General features: G+C 40.5%; 1 protein-coding gene across 1 annotated transcript in view; it reads left to right on the top strand.

Annotated features, from left to right (window-relative positions):
• Window positions 1–21,191, top strand: part of ZNF827 (zinc finger protein 827) — a gene marked incomplete at both ends in the record, with an annotated part of 106,526 nt that overhangs the window by 65,507 nt on the left and 19,828 nt on the right. Inside the window, 3 exons of the mRNA XM_082315246.1 lie at window positions 5,998–6,246; window positions 6,953–7,010; window positions 11,557–11,660. Of these exons, the coding sequence (XP_082171372.1) occupies window positions 5,998–6,246; window positions 6,953–7,010; window positions 11,557–11,660 (411 nt within the window). The remainder of the gene's footprint in view (window positions 1–5,997; window positions 6,247–6,952; window positions 7,011–11,556; window positions 11,661–21,191) is intronic.

Genomic DNA, 21,191 nt, shown 5'->3' with positions numbered 1-21,191 from the left:
GAGGAACACCCCTTATTTCCTTTGAGGTATTTCACTGGTGTTTCCCTCTTGGCTCCTAATATCTCAGGAGTCCCTGGCTCATCTCCGTAAGACTTCAAGTGTGCAGCAGTATAGACAGCACATCTCAGAGCAACAGGCTGATGGCCCTTGCTAGCACCCCGTCCCTCTAACCTTGGCGTGTCATCCCACAGCTTGTCATGGGCAAGCCTGATATTATCCCCCTCCAAGTCTAGTTTAAAGCTCTGTCAATGAGCCCCGCTAGCTCGTGAGCAAAGACCCTTTAAGAAAGGTGAATCCCATCTGATGCCAGCAGGCCTGGTGCTGCGTAGGCCATCCCATTATCAAAAAAAAACCAAAAAACCCCAAACCAGCCTTAGAGCCATGTATTAATAGACTGGGTCCATCTGTTTTTTCCAGTGTCGCTGCCCACAGCTGGAAGGAGAGAGGAAAAAATAACCTGTGCTCCAGATTCCCTTACCAACCGTCCCAAGGCCCTGAAATCTCTTTTGATTGCCATTGGGCTATGCGTTCCAGCTTTATCGCCACCCACATGGAAGAGCAATAATAGTCCAAGGGCCGTACCAGGCTAGGAAGTTTCCTAGTGATGTCCTTAACCCGCACCCCAGGGAGGCAGCAGACTTCCTGAAGAGGAGGGTCTGCCTGGCATATTGGACCCTCTGTTCCCCTCAGAAGGGAGTCGCCTACAACTATAACCCATCTTTTCTTCCTTGTTGAGGTGGTCGTGGTACAGAGGGATAGGCCTTTCTGACCTTGGCAACACCTCTAGTGTAGATGGACCATCATCCACATCATCCATTGACTGGCCTCCCGCATCCAGAGCCTCATACCTGTTGTACAGAGGCACCTGGGAAGGCAGGGTGGGCGAGGGGGGGCGTTCACCTGCTGCCTCGAGCGTGGAGTTGCCTCCATTTACTCCTTTCCTTTAAGCTACTGCCTTCAGCCTGATGGGGGGAAGATACAGGATCCCCTTGATCTTGTTTTTTTTTCTGATGGCTGTTCCTGTTTCTGTCTCAGGGAGGGCAGAGCTTGGTTACACTAGTCTATCTCTTTCTCAGATTTCCTGATGCTCTGTAACCTTTCTACTTCCTGCCTGTGGAATACTGTACCAGTTTTGGGTTCCCCAGTTCAAAAGGGCTGTTAGGAATTAGTAGGCAGTCTAAAGGAAGGCAGCAGACCTGATTAAGGGTCTAGGGCTCGTGACCTACAAGGAGGCATTGAGGGAACTGGGCCTGTTCAGTCTGGCAAAAGGGGACTAAAGGCAGATCTAACCGCAGTCTGCAACTACTTGAAGGTAACTTAAAAAAGCAGTGGAGTCAAACTCTTCTCTGTAGTGGCAGATGGTAAAAGAAGAGGCAACAGCTGGCAGCTGCAGCTTGGAAGGTTCAGAGTGGACATTAAGAAAAATTTCTAGTGCAGCACGAGAACAAGTGTTACCCAAGGATGCTGTAGCTTTCCCTTGCTTGGAGGTTTTGAAAATTCTGCTAGATAAACCTGCAGCTGACCTGATCTAGTGCGAATGATTCATGGAATAATTTAGTTTGGAGGGGACCTCTAGGGTTCATCTAATCCAAACTCTTGCTGAAAGCAGGTCCAACAAGACCAGGCTGCTGAGGGTCTTGTTAAGTTTTCAATGTGTCCAAGGATGGAGAACCCAACCTCTCTCAGCAATGTGTGCCAGTATTTCACCATCCTGACAGTGAACTTTTTTCCTGTATAAATGATCAGAATTTCCCGTGTTCCAACTTGTCTGTCTGCTCTTAGACTATCACTGTGCATTTCTGAGAGAAGTCTGACTCTGGCTTCTCTGTAACTTCCCTTTATACCTTAGAGAGTTGTCAACAGCAATAAAATGTCCCCTAAGTAGTGTTCTCTTAAGGCTGAACAAACCAGGGACGAGTGCTGTACCTTGAGCTTTTAGGTAGCACAAGTATTGCTCTGTTTCTGTTGTGTTTGGGGTTTTGCAATTCCTTGCACTTGTGAATGCCAGAGAACCTGAGAGCTGTGGAAAAAATGACTTCCTCCTGGAACAAGCCTGTCCAGTATTGCATTTTTGATATCTGATGTGGAAAATTGTCCCACTCACTGTGAATAGGATGAAGTTCATTGAGGCTTTTATAGATAAGCTGGTTAAGAGTTACACTGCTCTGTAAAGAAACAGCATCTCTGTGGCTTGATGATAGTACATCCATGTATGCGATAATTTTCTCTTATTTTGTTAAGCTGTTTCCATATGACAAAGTTAACAACAGAAAAATGCGTGTTAGGTGATTTAGTTCATCTTCTGCCAGATGAGCAATGTTCACTGCTGTGCTGTTGTTCTGAGCTTCATCCAGGTTAGTTTTGAATGAATAGCAGACCATGTTTAGGAGATCAGTCTTGATACTTTAAAGCTACTTGAGTCTTTATCCCCTGCTGATTTTTGCTAGGAATTAGATGTCTGTACTTTTATAAAAATCTGGCTTGAAGAAAACGACTCTTGTATACTCACTTTGTATTCTGATATGTTGCAGTTTATTTAACCTAGCCCATCTACTCAAGGAGAAATGCAAAAGTGGAAAAAAGCCAAAGCTGTCATGATTTTAATTATTTGAACCGGGAGACCTTTCGGTGTACCAGTCCTTGACTTGAAAAACTTTAGCTGTGCTATGACCACGTGAGATACCTGTGTAAGGAAATAAGGGGTATCACCTTACTCCACAAATGAACTGTCTGTAGCATAGAAGGGAAAATAATCTTCAAGAAGTTAGTTTGACTGCCTGTATGGTGAGATGGGTATGGGCATAACCTTAATTACAATCTCTTGCCAGCACAAGATCTAGCACAGCTGGGTTGTATGCCTGTGATTGCTGCTCATGGGACAGAATGACTGTGCTTCCCTTTCGTTAGCTCTTGTAAAATTATCATAGAGACCCTCCTTCAGTCTTCTGTGTGTGTTTGCTTTTGGGAATCGGAGTATGACAGGATTCACATTTGGCAGGCACATTCTGTGAGATCAAAAGGGTGCAGCTGGGAAGAGAAAGGTCAAAGGAAATGATCAAATATGTAAATTTAGTTAGGGCAGTTTGAGTGCTAGCTGATTGTAAGGGAGAGAAGGTCACCGGTATTGCTCGACTCTTGCCTTAGTTGGGGTCGTATCAGTTTGATTCAAAAGTATTTGCAGGACAGGGAATTAAACTGTGTGGAGCAGGAACAGAAATAGAAAGAATATTTTAAAAGCAGAGAGAGCAGCAAAGGTCAGCTTGACTCTGCACCTAAATTTGGCAGCTGGGGCAGAGCTCGGTCTGTCAGATGTCTGAAGAGCTCATTTGTTTGTGGAGTTACCTGAGCTTTTGATTGACAGTGTTACCTGACGCGTTCCTTTGCTGTTCTGTGTTCACTTTCAACGCACAGCATGCTATTTTTACGCTTTTCAACACAGATGCAATGTTCTGTGGTTTTGTAATAAGAGGATAATGGAAGTTTTAAATAAAAAAAAAAAAAGAAAAATCTGCTTAACAGGCCAAAAAAGGCATTATATGATATTTCTAACTTGTCTTCAGTTGAGAGCTCAGTATTAAAATTTCCAAAGTGTGAAATGTATCTGGTGGATCGTAGATAGTAAAGATTTTTATCAGTGTTTATACGTTTCTTTTAAAGGTCAAGAAATGTCATAAGAAAAGACTGAAAGCACTTCATGTAAATTGTTCCTGGAACATATCCAAGTGGCTTTTATCTCCTGGCTTCGATTTTTTTTTTTTCTTTTTTAAACGAGCTGTGGGCAGCAAAGCCACTTTTTCTCCACTTAAGAACAACAGGAATGTGGGGAGAGGGAGAAACCAGGGGAATGAAAAAGGACTTGGTGACACACATCAGTTTAATTTTATGTGGAATGCATATGCCTTCATGCTAAAGAGATTCTGTTCGTCTTTGGCTAGAGACTACAAGATGACACCAACCAGTTGACCAGCTTGAGGATGTTATCAGGGATGACCAAACCATGTTTTGGTGCCACTGAGATTCATTGTAATATTGGGTAATTGAAAACAAAAGGCCTGGTGGTGTTTGAAACATTCACACTTGGAATAAAATCAGTGAGGCTGACACATTCATATGTGAGTTAGAGAGGAGGGGAAAAATAGAGAGAGCAGCAACAGATTAATTTATCAAGTGAAGTTAGTGGATTCAACCCCGCCTTTTCTTCTCTCTGACCCAAAGTTAATAGAAAATACTGTTTGTGTTTGGGCTTTTTCTTACAAACTGGTGTTCATTTATTTATTTTTAATATCAGAGCCTTCGAAGTAGTAAAATTTGACAGATGACAAGGAAACTTCCATGTGAGCAAACTCATTGTGCAGAGTGCCTCTATCAGTGACCTGATGCTATCAGGATGGCCAGCCCCTGCCTGCACCAGTTAACGTGCTGGCCCATGGTCATAGATCTGATCTCGTCCCCCCAGTCTGGACAAGGGCCAGACTGCTCTTGGGTCCTAATCCACTCAGCATCTAAGCTCTCTGCTTCTCTGGCTCTGTGTGCTGCAGTGTGCCTGTCCCTGCCCTCTACCATGGCCTCTTTCCCTGGGTGCTAGGGTTGCCTTTTCCTCCTTTGGCTCATGAAGTCTGACCAATTCAAACTCACATTTTCCCTTGACTCCAGCTGTGGAGGCTACACAGGCGACACTTTAGGGCATGTGCTAATCATGAGTAAACAGAAGCAGATTTTCCTTAAGGTTTTCAGTATCTTGGCTAGTACCAGAAGTATGTGTACAGGTTTAGGCAAAATTAATAAATCCCATGTATGTTTTTTTTTTGTTGGGATGATTCTTTATCTGGGTGGCCCTTCTGGTATTTAACTCTGTTCATGCATTTATTTATTTTCTTGATTCTCCCAGGCATGTTGCCTGTCTTAGGCTGCCTGTTTCCAGAGTGTCTGGTCAGCATCCAGCCAGCAGAGGCAACACATGGTTGGACAGTTCTGCTATGATACCAGTGTCCTTTCAGGAGTACTCTGAATGAAGATCATTAAAAAAACTTGTCATCTTCCTATGAAACTAAATTGAGAATAAATTCTACAGGTTGTCCCTGCTTTTCACAGCAGAAAGTCTGAATCAAAAGGGCTGTACAGATATCTGGGGTATGGTAGATAAATTACCTTGGAGGCTTGATTTTAAGATTTCAGAGCTTTTATTCTGGAAAAAAAATTATTGCTTACCTTGCAGCCAAACCAGAGCATTCAGCAGCACCCAGGGAATCTTACGTGTAGAAAGAGAACTACAAATTGGCTTGTAGACTATGGTTTTGTTTGCTAGACCTAGGACACCAGAGAGGAAGGCAAGGAGGGAAGGTTATAGGCTTATGGAAACTGGTCATTAAGGTTATTGCATCTTGTAATGTATGAGGGAGTATCTATGCTTGTTATAAAAGCAGACTTTAGAAGAGTATGGGCCCCAGAATACTCCTCTCATCTTGAAAGCAACAAGAACTGGTTCTTCACATAGTTGTCTAGAATTTTCCATAAAAGAGAAAGAGAGCGGAAGAGGAGCAGATGAGGTTTCCTCCTCCACCCCAGCCCCATACCAGTACTTCTGACTGTCTGTGCTGGTGCTTCTGCTGATAAGTAGTAATTCAGAGTTTGTAAGAGGTCTTCAGTGCCCACCTTTGGAGAGCTGGCCTGTAGTTGCAACTTCATTTAATAAATAAAAACAAAGCTTCACTAACTGGTGTGTGATCACCCAGTATTCATAGAAAGCGATATAACTCTCATATTTACAAATATGTAATTGTTTTCTGCTCTCTAGTTCGAAAAATTATTTTCAAGTGATTGCTTCTATTTATACCCCCAGAAGAATACTGTAGCAGTCAGCTGCTTGCTTCCCTTACCATTTGTAGTGATAGGGTATACAGATTATAACTTTGTGATTCCTGCTTTGAGTACTCTGAAAAATTGTAGCCTAATTAAATAATTGTGGCAGTTGTTTATTTTTTTAATACATATTTGCAGCTGAGAGTTACAAAGAAACCCAGATGGTAAAGATAAAGGAAGAACCAATGGAAGTTGACATTCATGATTCACAGGCTTCGGTGTCACCCAGCCAACCCAGCCAAAATGTTGGCTACAGCACTTTATTAGGGCGAGACATTAGTGAACACATACAGAAGGCACCAGAAGGTCGTGTGCTCCCAGAAAGAAATCTATTCAGCCAAGATATATCAGTGAAGATGGCATCCGAGCTGCTCTTCCAGCTATCAGGTAAAAGCAGTGGAAATAGTCGATAGTTGAATTTAAAGAACAAAAAGAAATTCTGTATAACCATTAAGGTGCTATGAAAGTGTGAGATTGCTAAGGCTGAAAAATAATAGGAGTTAGAGTCCTTCTACCCTCACATTTGAAACACAAAAGCCTTGCCAAATGTCCCCCATAGTTAGCATATGCTTTAGAGCACTGTGACAGTCAGGTCAGGTTCACAATATTTGAACTGAATTGGAAAAGCCAGAGTTCAACTCCTGTATTTTTGAAAGCTAATTAAATAATTTGTGACAACTGGTTGATCCAGGCCTTGGAGTACAGGGGAACCTATAGATGGCAGCTGCTGGCGTAAGTGGCCAGTGGCTGCAGCATGCGATGCTCCTGGGGCTGCGCTGTCCATTTCTCTTGACAAAGAAGGTGAACCTCAGCTGTTACATAAAGGCAATAATACCAGCACTGTGTTTAATGAATGCTTGTATTGCACACTTTGCATGGAGCACTAACACTGCATTATGAAGCTGAAAAAATTTGTTGGGTGTTAGTTTAAATACAGTCATGTCCATTCTCTAATCATGCTGTAACCATTTACCCTAAATTAGTCTGGATTATGCTGTTATCTGAAAGCATTAAAATAGTTCTACTGAATAAAACCTGATAGGGAAAATATGATTTATGCTAATCACAAAAAAACATGTATGTTCCTCTGCAGAAAAGGTGAGCAAAGAGCACAACCACAATAAAGATAACGCCATCAGAACTACAGCCAGGTAAGTGCAGTCCATTGTTATCTGCAAAGCTGTAGCGTAAATGGGATTGCTTCATTTTGCCTTGTGAACTTCAACATGTCTGTATCCCACAAATGTAACCTGATATTACAAATGGAAGATATTTTCATGAGTAATGTAACCTATATCTGAAAAATTACACCTATAGATCTGATTGCTTAGAGCTCATGAGTCAAAAGGCCTTTGGGCCAAAATGACTGTTCTCCTCTGATCAAGTATTCACACATCATTTTAAGAATTATTTTTTCTATTTTTTTCTACAAAACCTGAAACTTAAAAGAAACTGCATAGTACATGCAGTGCTTGAGGGAAGAACAGGCTGACAACTAGATTTTAAGACATGGACCAATGTAAAAAGAGGTGATTTTGATTGTCTTCTGTCAAACTTGGATTTCTTTAACAAAATTTCAGTTTAGTTTTTCTATCAGCTCAATGCCTTCTAGAGATGAATTTTTAAAAGTCAGACTGTAAGACAATGCTAATGAACCATTTGTTAAAGATTACAGTCACGTTAATAGAATAAATGAAATTATCCAGGAATTAAAAATATCATTCAATTATAGCATGTGCTGTTAAAGAAATGTGCACTTTACAGTATTGTGACTGTAAAATGAGTTGTTTACACATATGTGAGCAGCAAAGTGAGGTGTCCCTGTGGGAAAATTCAAAGCTCTTATTACTGGCTAGAATTGGTAAAAACTTAGGAGCCCGTGGTGAGGAGTAGACAGGAATTGGCAAGGGTACATTTATTTCCTACCTGAAAGTTCCCTAATCAGTATGGACGGGTTGGAGACTGAGCACACTGAAGTGACGAAGAGTTCCTTCAAAGACAGAGTAAGACCTTCTGTACTTCTGCAGCCCCTTCTACAGGAGTTCCCAGAGTGATCAGTGCCTGCTAAGACAACTTTGTCCAGACAGAAGTTGAAAAGCATTTCAGTTGCAGAAGAAAAGATCTCTAAAATATGTTGTTCTTAAATTCCTAGGCCTATCCCATTCATTCATGGTAACTGTAATAAATAAATAATCTGGTTTTAATAAGCTGATCAGCTCAGTAAATGTACATTAGGGACTTCTTGATGTTACAAGTTGAAAGATAATTAAAATGAGCTTTTAACTTCTGGCTACTGTGAATGCTTCCCATATTTTCTAGTTTGGGAATATGTGGGATATGCAGCCTGCTTAGCCTTCCCGTGACTACTTAAAAAGCATAAGCCTGAGAGATACGTATGGAGATAAATGCCCATATTGTCCAGCTACTCATTAACCATCCAGTGTGCATTGCAGGGAGGGGGTGACAAATAGTCAGTTGAAAATAGATTTCAATGTCTCGTGATGTTACCGGCAGGACTGGTGTGAGAATCCAGAGCTACTTTTGGATCTATCAAAGATAATTCAAACTGGAAAGGTTGAGGACAGTTCAAAGATAACCTCCCCTTCTTCTGGCTGCCAACTTTTAAAAGGGTAGCACAGTTGGCTGTTGTCAAACTTGCACTGCGTTTTACTGAGAAGTTCTGATAATGGCTGCTACCCATGAGGGCACGAAATGCCCAGTGCCCGATTCAGTTCTTCCCGGTGCTTTTCTTATCTTACCTATCTGTCAAGAGAAGAAGACACGAATGAGAAGAGCTTCTTAAGGGGAAGTGAGTCGATCTACTAAATCCTGCATGTTCAAACAGGTTGATTTGAAAGACCTTGCCAAAAAAAACCCACCCAACACCAAACAAACAGCTGGAAGTCTTTACTGGTAAGGGTATGATGCCTTCTCAAAAATAGAATGTGATGGAGCAGCCGGTGGAGGATAGAGGCACTTGGACTGCATTAAGAAAACATGTGGTGTTGCAGTTTGGCTCACCAGCCTACATCTGGAGTAATGACAGAAAGGCATTTGAATCACAATTGTTACGTGAAGTTTGCTGACATCTGCAGAGAGCCAAGGTGAGGTCAGTGTTGTCCACTTGTGAGTAGCTGGGCAGCAGAGAGATTAAGCTGTGTCACTGGTGAGAGTCTTAAATCAGCAAAGCCCAGCAAGACGGGGTACACAAGCACTTTTTGCTGTCTTGTTCCTTATTAACATTTCTAACTGTCGCCTATCTGTTGCTATTCCTCCTGTGAGTATTCCTGGACTTTGTGAGCATATACTTCCATATGACTTTGCTTAAGCAGCCAAAACTGGCAAGGATTCCTCACAGTTCAATGGCTGAGTGAGATGGTAGAGCCTGCCATCTGCGATATGAAGACAGAAAGTGGAGAAGCAAATGATGTGGAAGTGAGTACGCCAGCGTAAGATGCCAAGATAAGTTTCTTTCATCTAGAGAACTGTGTAGCCATAAAACTGGAAAAGTGCAGCCAGAAAAAAAAAATCCTAAAGCTTAATCTTCATCAGAAGGGACTTTGCGCAGTGATTGAGAACAATTTATGTACTTTCTTACTATGAAGCAGGAGCTCTTCCCTCCATACTTTGCACTGGGAACTGGAGGATGTATCTGCTGAAATAAAAATAATTAATAGGGCCAACACTGAAGAGGCTCAGCTGCCATTCTAGAGGAAGGCAGAAAAGAGGTATCCAAGGATGGTTCTGTAATTCACCGGAGGCCGATGGCGGAGAGGGAAATCCTTGGGACACAACACAATGCAGTCTTCAACAGCAGCCTGCTCATGATATATGGCCTATCCTGAAATAGATAAGCTCTGCATCATCCATTTTGCTTAGAACCAGCAATGAGCAGTGTCCCAGTGAGTGGACCTAAGGCACAAGCAGGCAGGCCAACATGGAAACCTGAGCGGATTACAAGATTTTGAAGAGTTACAACAGTAATAAAACTTTTTTTATTGGTGTTTTTCTTTCAAATCATTATTAAACCAGTGAGGGGAATGTTGCAATAAATGATGCCATATTTTTATACAGCGTCAGTCTGTTTCATATTATGTCACCCCTGAGTGGGAGTTTGAGTCTTGGAAAAAGTTAAGGTTTGCACATGTGGGCTGGAGCTGTTTTGCTTTATCCTGGTCACTTGTTTTCTTGAGTATTATGCATTGTTCAGCGATCTGCATACACTGAACTGTTCAGGTTTGGGGCAGCTTCATGCCTTACCCTTCAGCACAACCTAATGTTGACTGTGTTTATGGTTATGTTCAAGCTTTTGTAGACATACCAAAATATCCCATTAACTGTCACATATGGAACAGCAAAAAATAAATAATGGCCAAAAAACTTCATGAGAAAGTAAATAACATGATTGCCAAAAGTGTTACATGATCAAGTTAACTAATTATCAGCAAGTTTCCCAAAGGCCGAAGAGATCTGAGAATACAAGTGACTCAGTGGAGAACACCTCGTTCACTCTCTGCAGAAAAACTGTATGAGGGAAGACTTATGCAAGTGCCGTTGTTTAGGTTGACACCTGGGGTATCTGGACTGGTAGGGTCAACTTGGTTGGTGCTGCTGGTACGTACTTTCTGGGTCTGGACTACCTGCTGTGCAACACTTTGTAAAACCTCATATTACGTTCCTTACCCTGAAAAGGTTCTTGGATTTTATTACTGAGTAAGAACAGGCTGCAGAAATGAGCTGGCCTCCTTTCCCGCACCTTTAAAACACCTACTATACACCAGTCTGTTAAGGATTCTCAATGTGAGAGAGATCAGATTTAATGTAATTCTCATGTTGCTTAGAAGAAATTGATAGTTTGCATGCAGATGGAATACACTGCTTTAGGAAACAGTTTTCCAAGAAAGACCGTCCTTTTCCGTTTTGATTTTTTTTATGTACCTCTTACTGATGTCTGTCTCTACTGTAGCAAGGAATTCTTGTTTCTGTTATGGTCTTTAATTGAGGAGAAAACAAAATACTTTGACAGAAATGCCAATTCACTATTGAAATTTGCTTTTTATTGCCTGTTAATTAAAACCAAAGCATGCTATGCTTTTTGGAGTCAAGTAGCTGATAATTTTTGCACTTAATACTCTTTGGGAAGTAACCATTCAGTTAGCTTATATGAATTGTTTCCTGCTTTAAAAATCAAATTTATGGAGTTAATTTCATTCATGGAATGCTGTGTCAAAAGAGAGCTATTCAGCATCTTAACCTAAAATTTGAAAAGTTTTGTTTTAAAAAGAAATACTGTATACCTCAGATTATTAAATAATAGTATTTTCTGTTTTTCCTGATTGCCCTCTCCAGATATGACAGTAGAATACAATTTTTTGGACAGTAGAATAGAAATTTTTGCAGCATTAATTTTAATGATCCATATTGTGTTGTGATATAGCAGATCTGAGTCGTTGAAATGTAGTTAAAAGCCTTTCGGGAGGACTTCAGTTTTCACTCTGAGATGCAATTTTACCAAAGCATGCCTCTTCTCCACGCCTTACCTCATGGTCTGCATATTTTTCAGCATGAATTCTGTAAATGAAACAGGGCTTTTAACAAGGTGGTATTTGTTATAATGTTAAGATGTTAGGGTCAAAAATTAAATCCATTAACTGCAATTTTGTTCACAAAAAGATGTCTTTTTTTTTTTTCCTGTAGCCCTTTCTTTTCTGAAGACACATTTAGACAATCACCGTTCACCTCCAACTCAAAAGACCTCCTGCCTAACGAAACTACTCTTCATGGAAGGACATCTGCACCAGGTCAGATACCTTTTTCTTTAATACTTCCAGTTAATATATCTTTTTAAAATTTTCTTACTGTAAACTCCACCACCTGATCAATGCTCTTAAATTGTAGTTTGTTTTGTCAAAAGGCAACTATCTCTGCTTATTATAATAAGAAGAAAATAAGAGAAAAAAGTTAAATATTGCTGAAGCATTTGTATTAATAGTCTTTAAACTACTATTTCCATGAATTGTACAAGAGTCTGTAACAGATTAAACTCAGCAGTATTAACAGAGGTGGGGGTTTTGTGTGTGTGTGTGTCTCCCATATGTAAAGGAACTTTACTGATGTTGGATTACTGTCCTCTGTTCTCCTGTTACTGGCCATTTCCATCTCTGTCTCTCGGAGTACAGATTAAATGTTTGCAGTACATGTATCAGAGTGGCTGAGCTTGGCAATACAATTTTTCTGCCTTTAACAGTAATTTGGAAACCTTTTTGGAAGGATGTGGAGTTCTTAAAACATGCTGAAAGGCCTCAGTATCTGCGGGTACATTCCCACTGATCTTCTGAACTAGTTGACAGGCATTTTGTGTCCAGATGTAGCTTGGGTTGTATTCTGCATTAAAATAGAAAATGGAAAATATAGGCATGTAACAACACTATTCAAGGTGGCACTGAACACATGCAAAAACTTGATATGTGCCTTTACTGTCCTGTTGCAAAATAACTCGTTTGCTAGTTCACTGCTATCTGTTCTTAAATTAATAGCTCTTGGGTTCTAAAGGTCAACAATTACACAGCCAGCCATAGGCGGGGTTATTCACCTTTTCTTAGCAATCAATAAAGTTTTGGGCACGTTACTGCTAATTTTCAGCTATAGACTGTCATTTAATTTACAACTTAACAGACCCTTCATTTTTTTTAATGCTTGAATAGTCATTTGACAGCTTGTGAAGTGGCAGATGAGGTTAAGAGCTAGATGTTGTCTAAGGGTAAATATGCATAGCAGGAAGAAGAAGAAAATTCGTAGCGTAAGGACGAGGGTCTCCAGGCTAGCCTCAGCTGCACTTTTGCAAGGAAGTAGTAACTTGGGGCAAGGAGAACCAGATCAGGTGTGGTGCTTTTAAGTATTAAAATGTAAACCAGGTTAGCACTTCAATCCTGGCTTTTGACCTTGGCGTAACATGGAATATTCTTATACCCAGATGAAAGACAAGAACTCTTAGACTCCTCAGGCACTGCTCGATACCTCAGAGGACATGGCCTCTACCAGCAATACTCTTCCATCATACCAAGATGAATGTATAAGAATTTTAATTCTCTCTAAGACTTCATTTTAAGTGAGGACACTAAAACTGTGCATGGGTTTTGGTGACATGCTTAATCTTCTGCGTAAAAGATGTAAAGTCTCTAGTTGGTTAGGGCATCCTGGAGTGTTAGAATGGCTTCTGAGGAACTGGGTTTTGTGTGTTTGTGCTGCCCCATGTTCTGCCTTATGGAATATAAATATTACCTTGATAGGTCTGTGTATTATAATACATATTGCTCTGTGATTATAAGACCCTGATACGTAATAGCAGCATGTATACTGAAAATCAAAAATGCCAGTTTCTGCTTCATTTTTATTTTTGGAACAACCCTATCATTCCAAATATGTTGATTTTTCTCAGCTTCATAATAAATTCTTGGACCTGAAGTGCAACTTCACAGTAGCACCAGGAATGTGATTTAAATTTTTAATCAATTACAAATGTGATATCCATGTGAAAGAACAGCAGAATACCCACAGGTAGATTTCCTACTAGTTTCAGCCTTGCAAGAAGAAATAATCTACGTAGTGCTATGGATAGCTCAGAAGAAACTTTATCCCTGCAGAGAGTAGCATAAAGGAACAGTAACAAACCATTGTAAAGGGCAAGAGGATGTCACAGAAAATGCTGTGGAAATGTCTATGTGGTGTCCCATGGATGAATGGTATGTATGCCTTCACTTGAGATTTGTTTTGGGTTACTTCATCCCTGAAACAGCATAGTAAGAAGTAGAAAAAAACAGCATAAGAAAATTACAGGAAATTACCAGTCCAGTGTCACCTTCATCAACTAAAATCCAAACAGATTAACTGCTAATGGCCAAGAGTGTTCACTAAGCAGTGCTCATATCCAAAAATGTGCTCTGTGCCACTGTCACCACAGCTAGCAGAGGCTGATGAACAAGCGTGGGGTCTGAGCTTCTGCTCTGTGCTGGGTCTCTGCGACCAGGCTTGACTGAGGCAGGCAGAGTAGCATGAGGAAGCCTCTGCTGCCAGTTGGTCTGGGTGGCCTTTGGTGGGACCTCGTGTACACAGTGCTTCTTTCCAAGAGAGAACCAATATGGGCGGTTGTATCGCCAGACTCCTGCCAACTTTCTGTCTGCAGACTTCTTGGCACCATAGCTGCCGAGGAATTGGGAAAAGTGACAGGAACATAGGACAGTAAGATATCTCATGTGTCAAATTCAATTCTTTTCTATAATAGGTAACAACATTATGTAATCTCATTCATTATCAAGATCCATCTTCAACCTGTTGTCCTTATTATTTGTATGAGGACACTGTTTCAGAAGCTCACCCCTTTGAAGGGCTGGGACCACTCTCTTTTCAGCCTGAATTTATTCACCGCAAGTTCTACTTTTGTTGTTTCACCAATGCTGTCCTTCAGCTTTGATAATTCTTCTCCCTTGTGATGCTCACCATCTGATGTGCCATCTTACATCCCCCTAATCCTGTCTTCATTTTGGAAAAGTAAGCCAGCCAACGTCTTTTAGTCTCTGTTATTAAGACAGGGTTTCCATTTCCTGACCGACATCATAGCCTTTTTCTGCCTTTGCTTAGGGAAATTAATTTCTGCAAATATGAGTAGCCAGAACTATATATGCTATATTACAGGAGGTCTTACTAATGACTTTTTCAGTGGCATGCAATCTTCTATATGTATATTGGAAATGTCTCTCCTGATTAATCACAGTCTTTGTAACTACAACATGCTGATGACTCTCAGTTCATTTGCTAATCAAATAGTAGCATGTTTCTCTTTTCCTTTACAATTTCAGCTGATGATTTTAGCATGCACAGAAATTCTTGTTCCTACTTTCTAGGCATATGACCTTGTAATTTGAATTGTTTCACTTGTTACTCTAGCTCTCAAGATTATTTCTTTAATACTCTGAAACTTCTGCATATTGATGATATTGCTTTCATTAATGCAATGCTGGGTTGATTTTTTTTTGTGTGTTGAAGGCTATTAAAGAGGATTTTTAAGTATGGTTGGTCCAAAGTTCAGTCCTTGAGACTTCAGCTTAGTGGCCTCCTCAGCGCAAACTACTTCTCTTCTCTTTGTAGCCAGCTTATAAGAAAATTGCAAGCTCAAGTATTTAAGAGGAAGAGCACTCTTTGTAGGACATTGAGTATATAAGATCCCCAAGGAGTATGAAATAATTAGGAAAGACGTATTAAAAGATGTGTGAGAGCAATGCACTGTCAGGGCATTTACTGGAGGAAAAAAAAAAACCTAAATAAATAACAACATAGTGATGGCTTTGGCCTGAAATAAAGGTGAGGTAATTCTGATCAGCAGCAGTATCACAGGTAGGAGAAGTGATTCTCATGCAACAGCTTTTAAGTCTGGTACCCAAGGAAATGACAATGAAATCTCCAACAGCTGTCAGAAGGGGACTCAAGAGCCCCACAGAAGTCATGGGGGCTGATAATTTGATACTGAGGTAACTCCCTGATACTCTGTAGTGAATTCTTAATATTCTGAGAAGACAAGAAAGTAGTTTCCTATAGATCTGGGGAACTACTTCCCTTCCTTTTTAAGGTATTTTTTGTGTTAATAAACGGACAAAGTTAGTTGTAGTTACATTACACTTTTCCGTATTACTATTACTGTCCAAATGAGCTCATTTTTACTCAAAAATGGAAATAAAATACAATAGTATTGATGTCCACATCAATCAAACACACTTCGCTCAAAAATTACCATAGTATCAAAGTCATATCCCAAACAATTCAATAATTTCAGCTTTCCCCATAAGAATAGCAAAATGACCTTTTTTGGCCTAGCAAAAGGTAGGAGAAGAAATGAAAATTTTCATTTCAAACAGCTGCTTTAAAAGGGCATTTTTATCTTCTGTTTTTTATAAGACTCTTCTTTTGACAGAACAGAGTTTACTTTTATGTCAGATTATATAGTTCAGTCCAGATCGCTAGATAAATTAAAAACTTGATCTTATGCTGGTGTTCTTGACCCTTAGCCAATCTTTAATGTGTTTTAATAGTTTTCCACTATCTCACTGACTGATTCTGTAAATCAAACCTGCCTTCATGAAATCCAGATGAGTGATATTCACTATTCCTTTTCCAGTCAGTTTGTTAATATTGGCGAAGACTCCAGCCATGGGTTTTCTGGGAGTATTTTTTCTCCATGTATATCTGTTTGTAGTATAATATTTCATTATTTTCTCTCCTGTTCACCAAGGACCTGGTATTCTCCTTCATTTACATTGACAGTGCCAAATATTGAAACAATCTCATCTGTAGAGGATTAAATAAATAAAAAAAAAAAAAAAAAAAAATATCCATCTTTTTGTGAAAATTTGCTACTTCCTGCAAAACTGTAATTTTGGTTGTGGTAAGTGAATTTCGCATGGCTAAAATAGACTTTTGGAACTGGAAGATGTAGGTTTTGGGGAGTTGGACTACAGTCCATGAATAGCCCTGGCTTTTTTAATTTTGTCCATTGGTGTCAGAGCTAAATTTACCGGTGTTATTTATTTCAATTAAATAAAGCCAATAAGAGCTTCTGTCCTCAAGTACCTTTCTGAAAATGCATCAGAGCCTTTTCTGTCACTGTTTCTCCACACTCTTTGCTAACCTGTAAGATGACAGATAGGCCATGCTTCCTCTTCTGAAATGTCCAGAAGCCAATATTGAATCAGTAGCATGATACTTAGTTCAGTAGAAAATTGGAAACATAGTGCAAAAATTTGGGATTTTGGTAGTCAGTTGTATTTTTACGGATGATGTAATTAGTGGCATTATCCCATATTTGTGTTTGTTGAACTAAGGTAATATGTGTAACAAAGATTCATGTATGTTTGGAACTACAGGACTGTTAAGGAGATGTACACGTTTCTCCTGCTATTGTTCATACTCACACCCTCCTTCTACTTTTTGTCTCTAAAGCAGTAATTCCACTGTACCCTTAATATACTTAAAGGGGAAAATCTGCCTGCTCCCTGGGCCTCATCTTTGCACATTCTCCAACACAGCAGCGCTAACATTTGTGTGGCCACGGTGTAGGCCAGATCAGGGGAAGCAGTGAACTAATCTCCCTTTTTTTTCTGATCGTTTGTGGGAATGCTGGGATGTGAGCAGGGTGAAGGCAAGGCCATATCTTTCAGCCATGTGAAATGTCAGCATTTGTGGGAGATTGACGTGGCTGTGACCACGCTTAATCTTGTTTACGTTCTTCTGTGGCTGTAGTTGAAAAATACCTCCTGAGGGTTTAGAGTTTTAACTTGAATGTGATAAAGAATCAAGCTGTTCATGTTGCACAGATACACATTCGTTAGTATGAAGTATTTTGCATGTGTCTTCCTTCCTAATGCCTTTTTAAAGACACTTTCAGGTCAATATACCTCTTGATGTTGTAATTAATTTTATGTGGCTTAAAGTGTCTAGAAAGTAGACAGCAAGAGCTCTTTTGGTCCAGCCTGCAGGTGTGCTCATTCATATATACTATTTTGTGGCAGTATTTGTGTCTGATTCTGGTCTCCTGTGCTCTGCAGCAAACTAAACTTCTGCAACCATCTTCAGCAACCAGCTCTGAATTTTGGATCATCGCTAGGTTAGTTAAGAAAGTCAGGACTTTAATAAATTGAACACGAGGTTAGAGTGAATCCAACTTTAGTTTCTTCACAAGTTGCCAGTGGCAGTTGTCCTTCTTGGTCTCTGTTAGCCTGCCGCCAGACTTCCGACTTTTAACTTATCTTATGTTGTCCGTGAGACCACTGTAACTGCACTGCAGAAATGAAGGGACACCTTGAGGGTTTCATTTCTGCGTAGGGGACTGTTGGCACTTCTGTCACCCTGGAAAATGTCCTTAGGCCTGAGGGGACTGTGAAATGCACAAGCCCTGAGGGTTTCCGCTGAAGTGATCAGCGATGAAATGCTGGCATTTAAATTGCCCTTGTATAGCTTCCCGGCTATGTACCCGTGGAGTTAATTAGAACAATTTTACTTTCATTCTTCACACAAAAAGAATGTCTTTTGGGTACGCATTGACTGCTGTACACTCTCTGTCTTTGCACTCTCTAGAAGGTTAGGGACTGTCAGCCATCGTGGTTGCTCTCTGAAGTCTGATAGCAAGAAGACGCATAGCTGGCAAGTTGTGGAAAGTGATTCTAGGAAGGTGAGATAGTTGGGCTGCTATAGAAGTGGGCTGCGCTTGGCATAGTTCTCAAAAGCAAGACAGATTTTGCACAATTTGTTCAACATAATTCAGTGCTAAACTGTTTGACAGTGGTTCTGGCTCTAGCATGTTTTTTATCTATCGCATCCTGTCTTCAGATTCCCATGATCGTCTGCCTGGGTGCAGCCTTCTTTTGCTATGCACCCAGCTGCCTTGACAACCGCTTTGCACTACAGTCATCGAGCAGAGGGTTCCAAATTTCTGGTTTGTTTAATGGGATCATAACCAACGCGGCTGCAAGTGATTACAGCGTTACGTTTCCCTTGCAGGTTTTTCTGGGTCTGCTGCCAAACAGGTTTGCATCTAGTGCATGTGTGTTGCAGATCTGTGATACAGTAGTAGTGACTACGTCCTGAGCAGCCCCACAGTCTTCATAACTAACAAAGTCCCTTTCAGAACTGAAAATATTATTATGCAGAACAGACCGTTTCAAATCAGCAAATCGCCTCTTGCTCAAACATGCACGGTGCGTTCTTTGGCTAAAATAGGACCAGTGAAGTGTGCAGCGTGTGCATAGTTGTACATGTTTTAGTTTTTCTCAACAATCAGTATTTATTGGCCATTCCCACAGCAACTAAGGGGAAATGTGATCAGATCCTTCTGAGGAACACACGCAACTCCTGGTGAATTGGCCAGTCCCTCTCTCAACACAACACATGCTAAATAGCAGGACTTTGCGTGAATTGTTATGGGCATACAGAGTTCACTTCTTTTCCTCGTGAAGTCACTGCACTAATTATTTTGCCAATTATTTACAGGACCTTCAAGATGAAAGGTGTTAATTAAAACAGACGAACAGAAAGATACACATTCAGGTCCCTGTCTAATGGCTGTCTTGAAAGGCACTTGACATCCATCTGAAAATTTGTAATCCTTGTTTTATTATAGGGTGCCTTTATACAGGGTAACTTTTTTTCCCTCTAATACTGTGCAGTCTTCTCATACAGGCAAACGTATTTATTTTTATTTCCTTTTTATGTTTGTTCCCCCTAAAGCAGGATCAACCTCATGGTAAAGGACAGAACAACAAAGTAATTTCACTCAGAACAAATACCTTCTGGTTTCATTCAGAATAAACCCAAACTTAGACCCTGTTCATTAAACCCAGCAAACCAAAAGCTGTTAAGAAATATTACCAACATCAAATCCAGAGCAAAATGGCCAAAGGTAACTGTTTCATCCCCACATGGAAAAATAAAACTTAGCAATTGGGTTTTTTTACCCTTTTAAACAGGGCAGGTTTTGGCATCTCTTTTTTTTTTTTTTTTTTTTAGTGTTTTCTGAGTCTCTAATAGTTATTCAACAGCAAGTAATTTTTTAAAAAGTAAAATAATTGTCGCTATCAATATTTTTAAATAAATATGTGACACAAGTGAAGGTCAAATTTGAGAAGGGCTTCCTGAGCAGCTACACTCGTCCTAAGTACAGAATGAGAAATGTGGGATTTGCCTACCTTGTCTTCTGCTGGCAAGTGAATTCAGGACAACACAAGGCCGTCCAGCAAGTTCTTGGGACCTGTGTTTTGATGCAGGTGACAGAAGGCAACTTGGTGAAGAATGACCATGAAGTGATACAGTGTGTTTTTTGGGAAAGGAAGAAGGGAAAAAGCAAAATAACAGCAGTTGGCTTCAGGAAGGACAACTGTAACCAACCTGGAGATTTGTATGGAAAGAAGCCTAACAATACTTGTTGCCAGGTCCTTAAATAAACTTGACCTCTTGAGTTGAGTGAGGCTTTTAGCGCTGCCTCCCACAACTTGCTCACAGTAAGCAGGGAAACCAAGAGTAGGTACATCTATAATTAAGTGGTTAAGTGTAGCTGTCAAGCCCTAGGGACCACGTGCGGTTCTGCAGGGGTCTGTGCTTGCTCTGGTATTAATCAGTCCTTTTATTAATGTCGTGGATAATGGAAGAGAAAGCGTGTTTATTAAACGTCCTGGTGACACCATGGGTGGAGGTGCCATAAGCGCTTCAGAGGACAGAATTAGAGTTCAGTCTTATCTTGACTTGAGGAATTGAAAAAACAGTCTGGAAAATAGTAGCCAATTCAATGAGGACAAAATTCTGTGCCTGGGGGAATGATGAGTGCCACAAAGAAAGGGGAGGGGTCTGGATTAGTCTTGGTCAGACACTGTATGTAGAGCTGACATCGTACGCATTGCAGAAAAGGCGAACATCCGGCTAAGGTGTGGGGAATGTTGTCTGTAAGGCACGTGTGGTAATTCTGCTCTGCAGCTGGAGCCCTGAGCAAAATTTTGGGCTCTGTAATCCAAGAACAGGAGGACAGCGGTGGTCAGAGGTTTAGAAAACATGAGCTGTGTGTAAAGGTTGAAGAAATTTAGTCTGGAGAGCAAAAGAGGGGAGATGTGATAATGGTATTCAAATATGTAAAATGACAGCTTTGAGAGAAAAAGAATAAACCTTGCCTATGTTCGTGTGAGCAGAATAAGGAATAACAGGCTTAAATGGCAGCAGAGGAGATTTAAGTTAAACACCAAGTAAAACTTTCTAGCAGTGGGCTGATTTTGCACTGGCACAACTGTCGCAGGAGGCTGTGGGACCTCTATCATGGAAGGGTTTGTAAAAAAATAAGTTAGACAAGCCCCTGTCGGGCCTGACGGGTATGTCTGGTGTGTGGCCGGTGTGCCTCCGGGCGAGGGAGAGACAAGATGGCCTCCTGAGGTCCCTTCCAGCTCTAATTCTGTGATATAAATTCAGTAGCAAAGCTATAATGGCGATTAAATAACCTCTTGAAAGAGACTTGATAGATGAGGCTTTTGGTTTATAAATACTCAGCATGCTGTGTTTTAGACTCTGCATCTTATTCAAACCCATCTATAGTTTCATATCCTCTTTTGTCTTTCTTAATATCAGAATCTTTTGTAAAAGTGAACATCAGCATTGAGTCAGACTGTTTCCTGAATATGAAACTTTTCCAAATACAAGCTCAACATGAAATAGAAAGGTTTTAAAATGACTTTTCTCATTCTGCAAAAGGAATTGGAACACATCATTCCTGACATTTCTTTTTAGAGTTACCTGGGGACTCTCCAGTC

Source organism: Platalea leucorodia (assembly GCF_965183815.1).
Source record: "Platalea leucorodia genome assembly, chromosome: 6".
Lineage (NCBI taxonomy): Eukaryota > Metazoa > Chordata > Aves > Pelecaniformes > Threskiornithidae > Platalea > Platalea leucorodia.
The sequence above is the reverse complement of the archived record's forward strand: the minus strand, read 5'-3'. Positions and strand labels throughout refer to the sequence as shown.